We start from the raw sequence: 19,201 nt of genomic DNA on the forward strand, positions 1-19,201 counted from the left end.
AATACTATCACCTCCATGTAATTGACGGGGCGGGGGAGATCATGCAGGGTGTCTTGTTTCCAAAATCTTAAATTAAATTACGTGTGTGTGTGTGTGTGTGTGTGTGTGTGTGTGTGTGTGTGCGCGTGCGCTGCATTATTCCTGAGTGGGAAGCCATTCTTGGAAGACCGTCGACAACATGAAACCTCCTGTCGGCAGCAGCTCACCGCGTTCCCAGACAGCAGAGAGTGTCCCGTTATCCTAAACGTAGCGTTTTCTGTCCTTTCATGTCGTAAAAACATGAAAGACAAGCTTTCATTTGGCTGATAATCCCGACTGCGGGCTGATGTTTAACCTGAAGGGTTTTACTGCCGTTTCAACCTCCATCTGACCCAGAGTTAGTTTGCAGAGCCCGACTCACACAAAGGTCACAGTAAAGGTCACACTAAAGGTCGTCCCAGTGACCAGACACCTACGTTTTTTCCCCCTAAGCACCTGTTCCGTCTCTTTCTCAGCACACAGCAGCCGTTCCCTCCTGCAGCTACCTGTGCGTGTGTGTGCGTGTGTGTGTGCGTGTGTGTGCGTGTGTGTGCGTGTGTGTGTGCGTGCTAACCTTGGCCATGCCTATAGAGCTCGCGTTAATCTCCGTGATGCCCTGGTTGGTTTTGTCGCCTCTTTCCCACATCCCGTAATCCTGTGACGAAACAGAAATCAGGGAACTGCGTCGGTATTCTCTAAAAGTGAATTCCCCAAGCCGCTCTGGTTTTTATATTTACACCGAATGAACGCATGAACACTTACAGCTACTTTGTAGGCAGCCTCGATGTAGAACATGAGGTTCTGGACTACGTCCACCTCATCTTGGGTGTAGATGATGTGGAGACCTGGAGCATTTATAAAAGGAACGAACCATTTAACGGAACCGTGAGACACAACGACACGGTGTCGTCTTTTCGATCTTGTTGCGCTCAATCAACATCCGGATCGATAAAAACAACCTCGCAACTCGCAAAAAACCAACTCTGCTGGATATTTACCAGACGCAGTCATCTGGGCGAGGAAGAGGAGGAAGAGCGAGGTGGCGTCGACCTGCAGGTGACCCACTGGTCGTCGCCCACGACACTGGCACAGGTCCCGGTGCTGTACTTGGCATGAAGGGAGTCCGAGGTGCTTCTGGAGTATTTAAATTTCTCCACCTTATCCAGCTGGAAGAGTTCGAGACGTTTCTGCATCATTTTTTATCGTTTGTAAACGTCCTTTAACACCTTGAGGGACGGCTTGCGTCGTCATCGATGAGGAGAAATACTTTCTGCAGTTTCAGCCAACAGAAGATCTTCCTCTCAGATTTAATCCACAAATTCTTAATTGAATTTTCCCCCAAAATTCATTATCCGTCTATGAAATCTTTCCGCATTTTAGCTCCTTTAAGCTTGTTTTGGTTTTCCAAACAATATATGCATGTAGCTATATATATATATATATATATACTATGTTAAAGGCACATCAAGTTACTGTAGCAACAACCAGGGGGGGGCGGAGCAATGTGGAGTGTTTATCCATCAGGTGGTAAACTTTGTGACTTTTAAAAGGAGATGATGTCATTTGTGTTTTATAACTTTATAATAAAAGGCCCACAGCTGTTGGATGGATTAGCATTATTTTGTTCAGCGGGCTAATAAGAAGGTATTCCAAAAAGGGAGACGGCTTAAGTGTCGGTCACAATCTCAAAAACGGTTTCGGAGACAACAGCATACCTGCCTCATGATGCACTGGAGGATGCCTCTCATTAGCTTCACCACACTCTAGGGATGGAGAGAGAGAGAGAGAACTCGTCATTCCTGGTGTCGAAGCAGAGAAACGGGACACCCCCCCCCCCCCCCCCCTGAAAGGCCCCTTCACAGCAGAGGGGAACGGAGCGGCGCCCCGACCTGCTCCAGCTCGTAGGCCTTGGCCTTGTCTTCGTCCCGGTCGGCGTTCTTCCTGTAGGCGAGACTGAGGGCCCACACGGACAGGATGCTGTAAACGTTGTCCCTCACCCAGGCGTGCGGCTGATCTGGGCTGCCTGGCAGAAGGCCGGTCACTGGATCCTGTCAAGACAACAGAAAGGGGGGGGGGGGGGGGGGGGGGGGGGTTGATTCATGTGAAGGACGACCCGCTTCGAGTACGTGACGCTAAACAGAATGAACGGCGAGATCGATTGGCAGCTTTATTCGACCACATGCGAGGACGGTTTCCTGTTGCAAAGAGGAAAGTTTGCCGCCCAGTTCCTCGCACGTTGTCATTTTAGCGCGGCTAGGTTTCATCACCGACAGATCTGGAAACAATATCTGAACTATTAAATCAAAAAAGGCATTATCCCCCCCGGACTCTGGTTTCTGAGGAACTACAAACTGTAGCGAGCCAAGATGACTGAAAAGTAAGATCCAAAAAGCTTTAATCAGGATGTAATAGCTTAATCAAGAAATAACTCAAAAACCCATCTGTTCAACAGCTTTTAATGTCTAATTTTACTTTTTTTTTTTTTTTTTTTACATTTTATTGTATTTAAAACCGTGTTCATTTTTTTTATTGTCTGTATTTCTTTGCCGTTTTTACATTATGTACACTGTGTAAAGCGACTTTGAGTGTCCAGAAAAGCGCTATATAAATAAAATGTATTATTATTATTATTATTAAATAAGCTAAAAGCACCTTAGCTCGATATTTAAACAGCTAGGCTAGCTGTGACAGCTAACCAGCTACTCACTTGATGTCTCAAGATGGTTTGGTGCACCATCCGGGCATAGCTGTCCAGCTTGACGCCTGAGTTGCTCCTGCTTCTCATGGTGTCAAGGGGAACGCTTCCCTAAAAGTTTAGCTCGGGCGGTTTGAACGACACACACACAAAAAAAAACTCGCTAATCCCTCGACAGGGGAATCATTTCTTCAACGGCCCCCCCCCCTCTGAAGTCCGAACGACACCGGGAGCGGTGACAGATACCGTGGAGAGCAGCGAAGGTCCTCAACAAGTGTCGTAACCTGAAGCAGCGGTAAGCTAGTGACAGGAAGCAGCGCGATACCGGATGTTGGGAAAATGACGGCCTTCAGAATAAGATATATTATTACGTCATATCCGGAGGGATTTTTTTCCAAAGCCCAAACTTACATTGTGGAATTTTATAGAGATGGGGAATTTATGCCACATCATGATTATGTGAAAAGCTCATCATTATAACATGATTATTATTTTTCTTTTTTTTTTACCACACTTTTTAACAAGATGTTTTCACATTTTAGTTTTCATATACTAGTATATGAAAGCGAACCCCGGCTTAGGAATCGGATGCCGGTTGGTTCAAGACCAGCGTGGAAGTCAGGACTCGCAGCAGGAAAAAAGTGCGCTTTAACTCCTGCACACTGTCGAGGTTGCCCTTGAGCAAGGTAAAAAAAAAAAAAAACAACCTCAAACCTGCTCCCAGGGTGCCGCCTGAAATAGTACATTTCTGATTTATATTATTGCAAATTGCACACATGCGGAGCAAAGAGTGAGATGTGCCCGTCCAATTCCTTGGTGGCTGTTTTGATTTCATTATGCCACCAGATGTCCCTGTTCTGTATTTTTAATATGACTTCAGAATAACGAGCAAATTTAAGATATACATAGAATAAAATAACGTAGAATAGAATAGAATAGAAAGCCATTATTATCATTGCATAGTGGCTATACAATGAGATTAGGAGCGCTGCTCCGTCTGGTGTTTAGTTACAACATAAAATTCAAGTAATAGAAGACTAAAACAACACAAATTTAAAGTTATACAAAATAACTGACTAGAAAATTAAAAGTAATCAATAATGCAGTGAATCTTTAGCCAAGTCAGAAAAAGGCAAAAAAAATTAAAAATATAAAAAAATAAAAGAACTACAAGAAATCCCATAATGCTTTGCTCATCGTGCGTGCCACTGTAAACAAACGTCCGGACACGGAACCTTTCGAAGCAGCCTGTTAGTTTTCTCTCAATCACCAAAATCGTCTAGATTGCGTTGTATTTAATAAAAGAAAACATTTTTTTACCTGTAAATATTTTTCACCGCCTTTGCTTTCCGGATAATCGAGCTGTAATGTCCGCCAGTGACCGCGGCAGGGGGCGTGGGAATGTTGACGGTGTAACACCAGACTTCAGCGGAAGACTCCGCTCGCCTCTCCAGGAATTTGTTTTTTTTATCTCCATTCTCAGGTCATATTTCAGATCCTCTCCATCGTAAATGAGTTTTAGACGAGACAGCGACGATGACAGCTGCAGCAAACGGAGAGTGGCGTATGTCTACAGCCCGGAATACGTCGAGACGTGCGACTCTTTATCCAAAGTGCCGAACCGGGTGAGTCGACTGAGCGACAAAAGGTTCCTACCATCCAGCCTCCTCTCTCGGGAGACGCGAACTTAAAACCGTTTTTCCTCTCCAGGCGAGTATGGTGCACTCGCTGATAGAAGCCTATGGCCTCCTGGAGCACATGAGGTGAGCAGCTAGTGCCCGTTTTCTAACTCTTAACGGAGACAAGAGGAAGATGAATGGTATTTTGCAGCCTGTCTCATTCATTACCCCCCCCTCACCCCCCCCCCTGGTTTTCCAGCACCATTAAACCCCAACTGGCCACCATAGAGGAGATGGCCAAGTTCCACACAGACTCTTACCTGGAGCACCTTCACAAGATCAGCCAGGACGGAGACAACGACGACCCCCAGTCGGTCGACTACGGCTTGGGTGAGGAGAAGAGCCGGAGCCCGGTCGCAGATGCTTTTCAGTGGAGTCTAGATAACACCACCCCCCCCCCCCCCCCCCCCCATTGGGGAGCAGTCTTGAAACAGAATCTTGATTTGCTTGCGTTGTCTGTGGAGTTTGATTCGAGCTGAGATTCCGGCCATCTTTCCTGGTCGGCTGTCACAAAAGATCAAAAGATCCCATCGTGGTTTGTTGCTCTTGGAAGAGTGTGTGTGGGGGGGGACGGACTTTAACCCAAAAGTTCACCGTGTTGTTAACGCTCCTTTCTGCCCCCCCCCCCCCCCCCCCCCCCCCCTCTCTTCTCTCATTCACCCTCATCCCTCGTCGTTGCTCCTCTCCTTGTCCTCAAAGCCTTCCACCATTTCCTTCTTTTGTGTTCCCGGCATATCTTCCCAGCTCATCCTTCAGTTTTCCGCTCCACCTTTTCCTGGAATACGACCTTTTGTCTCATTGTGTCTTTTCACACCTCGCTCTTTTCAGCCTCTCATCCCAGTTCTCCTATCCTGATTATTTATCCCAACAAGCTCTCGGCCTTCTTTTGAAAAAGTTTTAAATCAAAGGCAAAAAAGAAAGAAAGAAAAAAAAGAATATACTTTTCTTTGTCACTTTTGCCTTTTTTTTTTTTTTTTAAACACCTATTATTATTATTATTTTTTGTCTCTCCCTTCAGGTTACGACTGTCCGGTGGTGGAGGGGATATTTGACTATGCTGCCGCAGTAGGGGGCGCTACGCTGACAGCAGCCCAGTGTCTGCTGGACCAAAAGTGTGACGTGGCCATAAACTGGGCAGGAGGCTGGCACCACGCCAAGAAGTGAGTCTTCAGAGGACGTGACCGTTTCTGTTTCGTAACGATTCCGTCATGCATGTAAAGAAATAAATAAATATTCTCAATTACAATTACAGCCCCCCCCCCCCCCCTTTAGGCCAACGTATGCCGGTTGGCCTATAGAGGGCGCTCTAGCCATGGGGGTCACGCTTCTAGACCCAAACTTCTGTCTCACAGGGATGAGGCGTCGGGGTTCTGCTACGTGAACGATGCTGTGCTGGGAATCCTCAGGCTGAGGGAGAACTATGAACGAGTCCTGTATGTGGACGTTGACCTGCATCACGGAGATGGTGCGCACGCACACACACACACACACACACACACACAAGCTGTGTCTTCAGAGAAAGATTTGTCCTGCATGTTTGTGTCCCCGTCCCCCTCCTTTTGCTGCAGGAGTGGAAGACGCTTTCAGCTTCACATCCAAAGTCATGACTGTCTCTCTGCACAAGTTCTCTCCTGGATTTTTCCCGGGTATGAGCCTTTCACATTTATTTATTTATTATGTTTTCGATTTGATCGTTTTTACGTCGTGGAGATGTTGGGGGTGAAGAATTTGCGTGCTCAGGTACGGGCGATCTGTCCGACACGGGGCTGGGTAAAGGCCGCTGGTACGCCGTGAACGTTCCGCTGGAGGACGGCATCAAGGACGACCGATACTACCAGATATTTACAAGGTACACACACGCATGATGTCCTCATAGAACCCAGAGACAAAAAGGATATATTTCCCTTCCTTTTCTTGGGCACGTCCAAAATATCATGAGTATTTCCTGATTTCCAAATCGGATTGTAAAAGCTTCATTTCATCCCCTTGAGGCCGGGAACAAGATGATGAGCAGCTTGGACATGCGGTTTGTTATTCATGGTTTTTGACTTAAATCTCAGAAATTCTTGAATTTTTTTTTTTTCAGAATTTAGCCTCTCTTTTTTTCAGCTCTATAATTGAATAATATATTTTTCCAATAATCAACCTTAATTCAATATCACAGGAAAGTTGCGGGTTTTCCCCAGACCTTGTAATTTTCTTGGTCCTAGTGGTCAATCCTGGAACTGCAGCTATTAATCAGTGATTATTAAAAAAAGAAAACTTTATTCTTCAGCCATTATGCATGCAAATACACAAAATGAAATTATATTGACAGTTTTAGACGCTATTTGAACCATCCTACCCCCCCCCCCCCCCCCGAGGCTTGTGATTGGCTCGGCCTGCACCGTCGGCGACTGACCGACATCTTGGATGTCTCCTTCGACAGCGTGATGCAGGAAGTGCACGCACAGTTCAACCCCGAGGCGATGGTGATGCAGCTGGGTGCTGACACCATGGCGGGCGACCCCATGTGCTCCTTCAACATGACTCCAGTGGGGGTGGCCAAGTGCCTGCAGTATGTCTTGGGGTGGCAGCGACCCACGCTGCTGCTGGGTGGAGGTAGGCTGTTGTTTTTGTGTGTGTGGTTTTTTTTTTTATGACCGGTGCTGTGTAGTCGTCTTTCCAGCGTTTGCATGCATGTGTGAGTCGTGTGTGTGTGTGTGTGTGTGTGCACGCCGGTGAGAGAATGTGTGCACGAGAAAAGGTAGATTATGCACCGAGTGTCTTGTCCTTTTTTGCTTTGAATGTCGGTTATTCACTCACTTGTGCACACACACACACACACACACACACACACACACACACACACACACACACACAGGCCTATGCTCCAGACCCCTCAGCGATTGGCCAGCTTCTACTTATACAACACAATGAAGCCATTTTACTTAACTACAATCCCACCTCTCTTCTTTGCCTGCGTCCTGCATACTTTCTCGGTTCTTCTCATTCTCAAGTCCATCCTCCTCTTCGTCCTTCATTATTTCCCTTTCCGTCCCATAAAAAAAAAAAAAAAAAAAGAACAAACAAACAAAAAAAAGAATCACCTGCAGGAGAACTTTGAAACTGGATCGGCTTTTAAAAGAACCCTTTTTTGTGCCTGGTCACATGACCCCCCAACGATCAAACCAGTAGTAGCGGAGGTTCGCAGATTAATCTACGATATCCTCCGCATCATTTAAGCCATTATAGATTCACGTTGGGGTGATTTTTGTGCAACGTGAGCTTTCGTCGCACGACGTCTGACATATTTTCGGTGGGCAGTTTACCAGAATCTCCATCCCGTCCCTTTTGTCTCTTTTACGTCCGCGTCTCCATCCTTTTTCTCTTCAGGGGGTTATAACCTGGCCAACACGGCTCGCTGTTGGACCTTCCTGACGGCGGCGGTGCTGGGAAAGACTCTTTCCTCTGAGATCCCCGATCACGAGGTGAAAGAACACGCACACACACACACACACACACACACACACACACTGTCTCTCTTTTATAGCCACAGTCACACATATTCCCACATGAACACAAACGCGCTCATTCATTGTATTGTCACACAAAATGGGAGGTCAACACACACACACACACACACACACACATAAAAAACACAAACACACACCCCTCTTGTGTTCATGGTCTGCTGAGTCACTGCGTCTAATCAAAGATGGCCGCCCGTCTCAATACGAGGGTTTGTCTTCAGGTGACTCTGATCACGTGTGCGGGGGGGGGGAGGGGGGAGGAGTCTGCCGGCGAGGACAATTCCTCTCAGTGTGCGTCCGCTAACACAAGGCGCCTCTCTTTTAGCATGAAGGTGGACTTTTATTAGCGTCCTCGTGTGATAGATCTCATCGAAACGATCGTTCTCGTATAATATGTGTGTCATTTTTGTCATGAGACCTTCTCATCATGCTGGCGCCGATAGTTATTAGCATTAGCTTCTTTCAGCGCTGACGGATGGAACTTTGGATTTATTCTGAGACACTTGCGATTTGCGCATAAACTCGAGTGTACAAAACCACAGTCAAAGGATTGAATACATGTTTTAAGTGAAACAACAACATGCTAGCTCAAAAATCACATCCTGTAAACGCTAAAAGTGGGAAACGTTGGTTATTTACTGAATATAGCGGTCGGAGTTTGGATGTAAACAAATGTGCCCCCTGAGATGTGAGTGAAAACGCTCTTTTGATTTGCATAGGAAAAGAAGTGTGTGTCCATTTCTGCTTATTTTCTCATTACGCTAACTGGTAAATTAAATCGGCTCATCCGCTCTCTAATTAGAAACCAGTGGACCCATGTCTTTCACACACGCACACACACACACACACACACACACACACACCGCACGCATGTACAAAGAGTTTCTTTCTCCGACATCGGATTTTTCGATCTTGTCTTGGTCAAATGAATAGGTGTGTGTGTGTGCGTACGCGCGTGCACGTGTGTGTGTGTGTGTGTTCTGGCGATGATAAAGGCACCTCTTGTTTCACCTCGTCAGTGTCCTACGTTAGCCTTTGACCTCATTAAGAGGCTCTCACTGCAAACAGAGCAACTATCAGTGTGGGCAGCTGCCGCGGATGATGAAGACGAGGAGACACACACACACGCACACACACACGCACACACACACGGAGACACACCCTCAAGTTAAAATGTCAGAAACAAACACACACTTGGCTCCTTTTTTAATTTTAAAATTAATAAAGATCTAGTTTGAAGGGTGATTTAGTCTAAAACCATATCTTATAACACCAGTTTATAGTGTGTGTGTGTGTGTGTGTGTGTGTGTGTGTTGGCTCTGTCTGTGCCCGTTGTGCTCAATAAGAGGGGCATTTATCCATGATGACCAAGCAAAGCTGAAGTTCCAACGACATGGGGAACAAAAACTACCTTTGTGTGTGTGTGTGTGTGTGTGTGTGTGTGTAGTCCCCCCCCCCCACCCCCACCATTCTGCTCTACCATCAACAAAACCACACTCATTGCAGACAGATAGTATCCCGGCCGTTTTTATACCTTTTTTTCCTGTTTGATGAATTGCCTTCAAAGGTGTCCGTTCGTCAGCCGCGGGAAACGTTTTCCTCTTTCACAGAAGAATTAACCGACGGAAGTCCTTGAATCTGAAATTAGAGCCGATCAAACATCCTGACGGAGCCGATGGCAGCCGTTCCGTTTTGTTTTTAACGGCTCTAATCCCAGCGAGGACGATCCAAAGGAAAGTGTTTATTTTTAATCTGGCGGCTTTCGCTTGGGCTCCGACGAAACCTGGAACACGCGCTTAAAAATAGCGGCCTAAAAAAAACACAAACATCCATCCAGAGCTGTTAGTGCTGCAATATTCACTGATTAGCAGACGGTCAGATAACCCACACAATGGCCCCCGCTCCTGTCACACACACACACACACACCTGATACAGCAACACGTTACAAAAACGTTGTGCGATTGGACTGGAGTCCATCTGCGTGTGAATCTTAGCTTGCTAAGAATAACCAGAGGTCAAAGGTCAGTTGGTGTCACAGATTGGACGGACACGGAGAAAGCGAGTCTCCCTCGAGTGGCCATTGGGTCAATATAAACATCGACTTATTTATTTTTTTTTAGCTTTGACGAAGGTTTGATCCGGTGGATTCTGGCACCTGAATTAGCAGGACACTGGATTTCACGTGCGATAAAGAGCTACTAATCTCTGCCGGTAACCCAGATTGATTTAGTAATCTCAGCCCAAAAGGCCTTCTTGTAATGTTTTAATCGTAAACGACGATCAGAAGCGGCGTATGACTCGTATATCGGAACTTGCCACTGCATAATGTGGTCATTTTAGTTTATTTTCCTCATTTTATAGGCGGCGTAAGAAGCTTTCACCGCCGTCTTCTGTGCTTTTGTCTCACAGTTGGTCTGGCAATCCGTCTGGAACACAAAGCCAATGCAAACAAAAACATGCTTTTTCATATTTTCCACTGCTTGAATCCTGGAAACAAAGTGTTTTGGGGGGGGGGGGGGGGGGGGTGTTGTGGTACAAAAAGCTGCGAGAACACACAAACAGAATATAATCGAATTGGCATTTGTCCCGTTGCTCTGACTTTGACTCGCCCGTGTCTCCAGTAAGGGCAACACCAGTAAATACAAATGTGTGTCTGTCTCAGAGCCGCACAGGAAGGGAAAGGACGTCTCTGGGCACAGATTGGCAGCGGGGGGAAAGCGTCCCGCCTCTTTACTTCCTACTTCCTCGTTTTCCTGTCTGCAGCCACTTCCTGCCCCGTGCTGCCGGAGTCACTGGCTCAATCACCGGAAGCATCACTCGAGTACAGTGTGTGTGTGTTCGTACGTCTGTGTGTGTTTCCGATGGGGGATTTGTCCCTTTTGTGAATTTAAATAGAAAGATACGCTGCGAAGCAACAGATTATTCTGCTTCCATAACTGCCTTAATCCAATCTCTGATCCGTGGTGGAGACGGTGGTGGATGGACTGACAATGAGCTGGAAGATCTGCTTTCCATCAGGGAGTCCTGTCTCTGCTGCAGTTGTTGTTGTTGTTGTTGTTGTTTTTAATGAGTTTCAAGTTCAGGTTTGATCCCCGAAGAGCCAGAGGTGCAGTATTCACAGTATTTCACCCCCCCCCCCCCCCCCCACTAATTCATTTGGTCTCTTCTTTGGCTCCATCCATCCTGATTTTAATGCACATTTTCAATTTACACCTAACAAAAAAATCCTCGGAGGAGGTGGAGAAAAAAAAAGTTTATGTTCTTGACTGAAGTTCTCGATTAAAGGCCACATATTCTACCCCTTTTCAACAAATTAACGCAGTTCCCAGACACTTGTATGAAATATCTGTGACCGATTTGAAGTTATACATCTTCTTTGAGCAAACGCGATCGTTTACTCGTCTGCTCTGGTAGAAAATACTATTTGACTGAATCTTTGCAAGTTTAAACAGAAACCTAATAATGGGTCCGAGACCCGAGGACAAAAAATGTCATCATCGTGCCGCTCATTTGGACTTGAATCTGATACCCACAGATTCCCTTTTAGCTTTCAAAATGCTCCCATGCCTTAAAAGGAGACCTGACAGATGTGTGTAAAATAGACTTTTGAAGAGGTATGATGGGTGGGAGAGAGTCCAGAAGCGGGGAGGGGGGGGCGGGGGGGGGTTGTATGTGCAGCATGCGGCTGTAATTGGGGCATTGGGTCGTTTCCATTTGTTTTCCCCGAGACGTTTTCCCCTCCGCTGTGCAGCTCGACATCCTTCATGGCTGGAGATCCTGCTGATAGCTGTGGAAACAAACACACACACACACACACACACACGCACGTTAAAAACGCTCTCATGTCCTGTCTTGGAACTCTCTGGTTCATGCAAGCCCACTGAGCTGGCGTGTCGCGTGTACCTACCGGCGTGCGGGCTAGTTAGCATTAGCCGTGCCACAGCGGATGACCTTTGGGATGGAACGTCCGTCCCTTTAATCTGTTCGGTTTCTGTGATAGTTACCAGGGAGGACTGAGGGGTTAAATATATTTATATTTATACCAACTCACTCAAGGTTCCCGTGTTTGTCATGCTAACAGTGAGCGATGGGAAGAGACCCCCCCCGCCCCCCGGGGGTAAATGGCGAGATGCCCCTGGCTATTCATCTCCCTGTGCGTCCAGTCTGGAAACGCTGGCGCCAGTCAGATGGTCTTCTCTGCCCCGACCTTGTCCGGGTGACGTAGATTTGCTCCACCGCAGGAGCATTTAATCCGTCTTACACTCAAATCGCGTTATTTGCTCATTCAACTGAGCAACAACTATTTATATATAATATGCAACATTATAGAGACGGTCCTAAAATGCCTCTTCGGACCGGTCTTCACCTCTCTCCTCAGTTTTTTTCCCGCGCTCATCCAAGCAAAACAAGCGGGCTTGCAGGAGACGGTGCATGTGTGTGTGTGTGTGTGTGTGTGTGTGCGTGCGCGCATGTTGCTGGACAGCAGGAGACAGAGCAGTGGGTTCATGGGAATACACCGTGGGTGTGCGTTTAGTTCTGTTGACACCGGAGGGAAGACGTAGCAACCTCGTCGGAGCTAATTGGAACCAGACACACAAGGACGGGGCCTTACCTTTTTATTTTTATTTTTTTATATTTTTATTTTTTTTCTATGCATGCACCACCTCAAGCAAATATCCACGGCCCTTTTTAAAACACAGACGCAGACACAGAAGCCTCGTCTTCCATCACTTCACTAGCCTGCATTTCATTCATCTGACTCACCCGCACTAATGCACGCATGACCGTCGGACAGAGGAGTATTTTTTTTAAAAAAAAAGACAAAGCGGTCTTTGTCTTTCAAGTATACACAAAAAGTATAGCCAATGTTGGCTCGGCTCGTCAGAGGTTTTCTCTAATGACATCCCGCTAATCCGCTCAAGCGATTCGGGCCCAAAAACAAAGATATTTCCCGTCTTGAGAAGTGGCTCCGAGGTATTAGCGCTGAAATCGTTACGGGATGTTTGTGGAATCTCTGACTTAAAGGAGCAGTCGGACATTTTTTGGGGGGGGGACCGACCATTAGTTGTTTGCATCTTTAGCAGTGCGTACATTTTTATTTTTTGCAGAATTGACTGAAAAAGTCAAGACTCAAAAAGTATGAAAGACGGCTACAAATGTATTTAACACAAAATATTTGCCGTCCTGTTCCTTTAAGACTATCGCTTTTCAAGCTTCTTCAATGAGTAGAATTTGTCTAGTTATCAATATGATGAGGTTTTTTGTTCTCATCCACGCGACTGGATGTGCAGAGGAGGAAGATTGGGAGAGGAAAGCTCGGGAAAAGTTAGCGGAAACATTTTGTCCAACTTTCAAGGTCCAGAAAACGTTCCTTAAATGTATCTTCAAACAAACTCTGAGCATCGCTTTACAGAAGAGAGACAGAGGAATACGAGTCCTTTGTCTCAGACTCGCGTTCCGCTGAGTCCTCTGAGTCCAAGGCTTTCACAACAGACGCTGGGAACGGACTGACGCACTTGTGGTCAGACCTGGCCTCCGAGAGTTTGTTTTTCCCTCTCGTGGCACCGAGTCACAGCCTGAAAAATGCACTGGAAATATGTTTGTTCAACTGACGCGCTCTGGATTTCACTTCTGGTTGAACCCACCTCTGGATTTCCACCTGTTTTTCTTATTTATTTTTTCCCCGCCCGACTTTGGCCGGTCTCGTTTCACAGAATTTGTCCGACTCTCCGTGAAGTGCCCGGAGCCCGTTGGTATTTGACTTGAAATCATCCAAGCATTTTTTTTTTGGGGTTCATGCTGTTGAGGCTTGGGGGTGTCTGGGGGGGGGGGGAGGTTTGACTTTGATTTGTGGTGTCTCTTCTGTGTTCTGTGTTCCATTATCTCTCTGTACACGAACCAGACTGGACTGCCTCATGCATTTAACGGCAACGACAGCCTTGGAAAGACTTCATCCTTGACTTTTCCTTGAGCACATATGACAGTAAACACACGGCAAAGATATTCAATCACATTTCCATCAACATTAATTGTTCAAATGTTTTAACTTTTCAATGTTGCTGCCAACAAATGGTTAACCTTACAGCTCGTCTTCCACAACTTGTTTATTTTTGTAGTGCTACTTTGCCAACAATGCAATGCTAACTTGCAAAAAACGTAGTGGTAGCATCACGCCTGCGAAGCATGTTAGCATTGTCATTGCTAACATCCGCTCTTTAGGAGAGCTGCTAGCGAGACTCCAGACCCTGTTTTCACATTTCTGAGCCCAGTTCAATCGAGAAGATGAGAAAAACAATGTCATAAATTGCTTAAGCTGTCGACATTCACAGCGCTGCTACTTTAAATGTCGTAATGTCTGTGATCTGCAGTCTCGGAAAGCATCTTCAGTGTCATTCAGAAAAAAAGTGAGATGATAGTTGGCTGAGCAGCGGTGCATGAGCTCAATATGTTAAGTCTTCGTTGTTTTACGATGAAGACTTCTTTTTTTTTTTTTTTTAAACAATGATGTCTGCAAGTATGTGTAAATATACTCGTCACCTTTCAGCTTCACAATCGCAACTCGGCAAAGTCCAAACAAAGCCTGAACTTTTCCAGGAAAGCAGCTTGTATCGACGGCGTGCAGATGTGATCGATGGCCGGATGTCAGAACGGCAACACAAACGTCAATTTTAAAACACACAAAATCCAGAAAGTTTTCATAACCATCGTTGTGATGTGTTGTAAGTTTTTTACAGAGTACGGACCAGACTACTCGCTGGAGATAAGCCCAAGCTGTCGACCAGACCGCAACGACACCAAACACCTGGACCAGGTCGTCAGCGCCATCAAAGGTGTGCGTGTGTGTGTGTGTGTGTGTGCGTGTGTGTGTGTGAGTCCTCACCCGTTCCCTTTCTTTCTCTGCTTGGATCTTTTTTGCAGGATGAAAGTTTACGCTCCGAGCTAAATATTCCAAGGAAGTGAGCTCCCGGAATGATCTGGTCATACGTCCACAATATGCCCTCATTTTATACTTTGTATAAACACATTTTTCTGAGTTTAATCATTTAGCGTGTCGTAAATGTACAACCCAATTCCAGGGAGCGAAGCTGCCGTGTAGAACAGCTTATGGTTCGATTGAGCAATAAATAAAATGGAGCACCCCAAGGCTTCCTCGTGGGCTCTTTTTAATTGTCGTTTAAGCTACAGTACAGTCATTATCAGCTTTTTGACAGCAGGAAATCTGTTGGCTGCCCCCCCCCCCCCTTTGTGCTGCAAGGGGAAAGGTCACGAGACTAGAAAGCAAGATTAGAAAAAATTAGAGCAGTTTGATTATGTTTAAAATATATAAATATCTGCATGTCAGTTTATTTAGGCCGAAGTTAAGGTTTGCATTCGCCCTGAAAAAACACAAAACTATTTAACTCTATTTTGAACTGGAGGTCTTCTTCATCCGCAGTGCTCCAAAAACACCCGACTCATCAAATTTGATCCGCATGACCGCTGGACGTGGCATCAATTAGCAACGTCATACGTGTAAAACAGAACTGCCGGCGGGCCGTTTATCCCAAACAGCATTAAGTTCTCTGAGAAACTCCCAAGTCGCATCAAATCACGGGAGCGGGAGTTTATTCGCCCCAAATTCAGTTGGGCTGTTGGCTCGCATTAAAATCATCCCAACCCGGAGGGGGGGTTGAAAAGAGCGGCGGTTTCCAGTCATGAGGCTTTTATTAAGGGTGACAGAGGAGGTAACGAATGGATGAACCGATGGATGGAGAGACTAAAAAAGGAGAATTGCAATGCAGGCAAGCCAAAGATGGAGAGAAGCTGTTCTGCTCCTTCTGTCTCGGTCGGAGTTGATTCGCCGTCTGAGTTGCGTTCACTGAATCAGGAATGTGTTAAAAAAAAAAAACCTCATCCGGACACACTTTCCTGAAAGGGTTGTTCTATAACTTTAATCTTAAATGGAGTTTCCTCCTGGGGGGAGGGGGGGGGGGGGGGTTAAAGACATTTATTTCTGTCTTTCGGCACCTCTTTTTCCAAATGGGCTCTGTCACAAAGCCAGAACGCGCCCAAATCTCTCTCCTATTGTGTTTTAAAATAGTAATGTACGCTAGTTGTACCAATTCACAGGCAATAATGGACACTCACACACACACCTCCAGGCAGACGCATTCACATGACATCACTGGGGTGGGGGGGGGGGGGGGGGGTGGCTGTTCCTTTTGGTTTGGAAGTTGCTGCACTGGCTGTAAACATCGGTTTCCTTCAGAGACTTGGCAGCCGGCTCGGATGCATGTTTGGTGCGTTTCTGTGTCCACATCTGGCTGGTCTGCTGGCACGAGTGGCCCGTAGCAAACTTGAATCTTCAAAATGCTAATCCGCCCCAAATCCTCTGCTTTTTCCATTTTCATTAAGCGTTTGTCGCGTCCCAAACTCACACACGCATGCATGTAACGAGCAAAACGCCGTGTTTTGTGAAAACAGGAAGTGGATGAACACTGTAGAAAAGGAGCCTCCCAGCTTACACCACAGCAGTAGAAAACAGCCCCCCCCCCAAAAAAAGAAAAGGGTGGGGATGGAGACATGTTGTTCATAGCTAAAGAAACAGATTTATTGTTTCTATGGCAACACCAGCCCCTAAAGCCAGATACCCTGAGCTGGTTATCGGCCTGATGCATGAAAATGCTAACATTAGCATTCATTAAAGGCTTTTGCTTAACTTTTAGGTCAGTTTGTTTTGGATATGAGGCAGATTTAAGAATCTGTTGCTTTGATTTTACATAATTACAGTTACAGAAGAAGTCTTGATGAGATTTTGGTGAATCTGGGGAATGTTGGCAGGAACAGATGATTACAATTTTGGCAATGATCCAGAAGTAGATTCTGGATTCTGGATCACTTTGAAATGTTCATTAAAGTTGCAGTCAGTAGAGCTTAAGAATTTGTTCCTCAATATCATGGTTATATTTATTTATGGAATTTCACACAGGTAGGGAGGGGGGGGGGCTCTATCTCACCACAGAATTTCATCCAGATCAAATCTGGATTGCCAAATATTATCAAGAATTTTTTTTTTTCTGACGACACTTCAGTGTTTTCATGGTCAAAAGCAAAATGTGGATGAAATACATTTTGACAATAATCTTAAATTACAATATAGTGACACCCGATAGAGTCCTATATCTTACCACCAAATTCCATCCTGATGGGAACCGGATTGCGGATGTTATCAATATATTTTTAAACATCGGGGTACACTTGCATTTCGGCCGACTGTGCATTTAATATTAGAGCTAGAGATTTCTAACAAGCGTCGTCTTAAAGCTGAGTCAATTCCACATCGGAGCAGGTCAACGGATTTGTTACCTCCACCGAGGAAGGTTCTGTTTATGGCTTGCCTTCACCAAGACGCTGTGGAATTAATTAGTAGCGGGCAATCGGATTTGTTGTATCTTTAAAAGCTCTGGATCTAGATCCAGAAGAATCCTCCATTACTGAAAATGTGCCTTCTGCGAATAACTTCTAAATTAATACAGATATCAATGTGGATCCAATCGCTAAAGGTAGCTAAAAGAAATAGAGCTCAGATAAATGTAGGGGCCATTATTTTGGGTGTTTTAAAGGATCTCGCCTCTAGAAATATACGAATGTGCTTTTTTGTCTGTCGTGGTGCTTCTTATTTTGGGAATGACTCAATCTTTCCTTTTTGTGCTTCTCACTCAAACACGCTGAGGCCTGTTTGGCGTGGGCATTAATTAAAGCGGGATTTTATTTATTTTTCTAATGGGGGGGGGGGTGACTGACAGAAGCAGCAGCTGTCTGTATTCACTGCCCGGTTTACGAGGCTCCGGTCGCGTAATTTCCCCGGGGGGGGACGGACTGGTGTGTGTCGCCGTGTAAACCGCCAACCTCTGTTTGTGCGACTGAATCTTATCCGCGTGGGCGTTGGCATGGAAACGCTGCAGCATCTTTACATCCTGCCACTCATTAATATCTCCCTGCGCTGATGATTTGCTAGCCGTGTCGCGCGGACACAGATTAGGCTAATGCATGTTTGGACAAGGATATTTTAATCCTTGTCACACGTGTTGGATTAAAAGAGGTCGACTGTAACTGAACCTCACCAATACCCGATGACCTGGTAGTTCTCCTCCTGTCAAACACGGGTACTGCAGAGATACCTGAGTACTCTGCTCAAAGAGTATTTTGTCCTGTGTCCTGTCTGTGCTGCTCGTGTTTTTCGGGGAGCGGCGCGGCTCACCTCGCCAGATGTTATTTTGCATATTTATTGGCCCAGATGTGTGTGTGTGTGTGTGTGTGTGTGTGTGTGTGTGTGTGCACGCGTGTTTTCTTCCATCTTTGGTTTCTCCTGGTGTCTGATGGGTGTGGATTTCAGCTCATCTTGTATCCAACTTAACAGAATCAATCTCTCTCTCTCTCTCTCTCTCTCTCTTTTTTTTTTTTTTACAGGGAATTTAAAGAATGTGGTTTAGGAGTCCGCAGCCTCAGCCCCCCCCCCCTCCACTCACACACACACACACACACACACCATGTTTCCAGCCCAGGTTGATGCTTGGCGGCTGTAATGAAGACAATATGGAACAGACGCCTTCGGCCCCCCCAGGCAAGGAGCGAGCGAGAGAGGGATGAAGGCAGGAAGAATATACTGAGTGAAGGGTTTGGAAAACATTAGCTGAGTTTTTCCAGAGGAAAACAGTTTAATTGTGTCTGTCTGTGTGTGTGTGTTTGTGTGTGTGAGAGTGGGGGGGGGGGGGGGGGTTGCCGTGCAATTGTTCGTTCTTTTTAATCCTTTTGGGTTTTTTTGCAAAAGGTGTGCATGATTGTGTGAACGAGTTCTGTGTGGGCACGTAAAAACCAAATTACACTTGTTTTACTGTCAGAGTTCGTTTCCATCCTGTCAGTTTGAGACGTTTTAAACTTATTTTGTAAAGTTAAGAATTCACGCTGCTGCTGCTATGATCGTAGCGCCTGAGGACAGATGGGGGGGGGGGGGGGGGGAAACACACGTTCCTAAACGCATCTTTCTACTCGTAACAACTCACGGATGTTCTGAAAATACTTTAAAAATGTTTTCCCAAGTACTGAGAAACTTGGAAAGTTTACAAATAAACAGTTTTGAGGGGGCGCACCAGTTACTCATTGTAGAAGTTGTTTTCATCGTTTTGACCTCTGGGCAAGATCTGTTTAAAAAAAAAACATCTGGTTGGAGTTTGGAATTCTAAATTCCAAGTATGTAGGGAAAGTTAAAAAATGGTTGTTGTTGCTTTTTTAAATCTCCAAAAGACAGATAATTGGA

General features: G+C 45.8%; 2 protein-coding genes across 2 annotated transcripts in view; one reads left to right on the top strand and one right to left on the bottom strand.

Annotated features, from left to right (window-relative positions):
* phka1a (phosphorylase kinase, alpha 1a (muscle)) overlaps window positions 1–2,860 on the bottom strand; it is a 12,454-nt gene extending 9,594 nt beyond the window's left edge. The window contains 7 exon segments of the mRNA XM_068756000.1: window positions 593–673; window positions 781–863; window positions 1,017–1,079; window positions 1,082–1,184; window positions 1,734–1,781; window positions 1,908–2,066; window positions 2,726–2,860. Of these exon segments, the coding sequence (XP_068612101.1) occupies window positions 593–673; window positions 781–863; window positions 1,017–1,079; window positions 1,082–1,184; window positions 1,734–1,781; window positions 1,908–2,066; window positions 2,726–2,803 (615 nt within the window). The 5' untranslated portion in view covers window positions 2,804–2,860.
* Window positions 2,861–4,224: 1,364 nt separating this feature from the next.
* On the top strand, window positions 4,225–18,655 carry hdac8 (histone deacetylase 8). Its single transcript, XM_068755823.1, has 11 exons — window positions 4,225–4,338; window positions 4,424–4,476; window positions 4,592–4,722; window positions 5,411–5,552; window positions 5,745–5,857; window positions 5,961–6,038; window positions 6,133–6,241; window positions 6,821–6,993; window positions 7,768–7,862; window positions 14,630–14,735; window positions 18,355–18,655. The coding sequence occupies exons 1-11, from the start codon at window positions 4,225–4,227 to the stop codon at window positions 18,375–18,377; spliced, it is 1,137 nt and encodes a 378-aa protein (XP_068611924.1). The 3' UTR covers window positions 18,378–18,655.
* Window positions 18,656–19,201: the final 546 nt, after the last annotated feature.

The sequence above is a fragment of the Brachionichthys hirsutus genome, chromosome 23, assembly GCF_040956055.1.
Source record: "Brachionichthys hirsutus isolate HB-005 chromosome 23, CSIRO-AGI_Bhir_v1, whole genome shotgun sequence".
NCBI lineage: Eukaryota > Metazoa > Chordata > Actinopteri > Lophiiformes > Brachionichthyidae > Brachionichthys > Brachionichthys hirsutus.

Excerpts from the sequence above, each read along its gene's own strand:
- hdac8 (XM_068755823.1), top strand. The coding sequence starts at position 4,225 with ATGAGTTTTAGACGAGACAGCGACGATGACAGCTGCAGCAAACGGAGA. Across the intron at positions 6,039-6,132 it reads CTCTCCTGGATTTTTCCCGG|GTACGGGCGATCTGTCCGAC; the intron begins GTATGAGCCTTT and ends TTGCGTGCTCAG. Across the intron at positions 7,863-14,629 it reads CTGAGATCCCCGATCACGAG|TTTTTTACAGAGTACGGACC; the intron begins GTGAAAGAACAC and ends ATGTGTTGTAAG.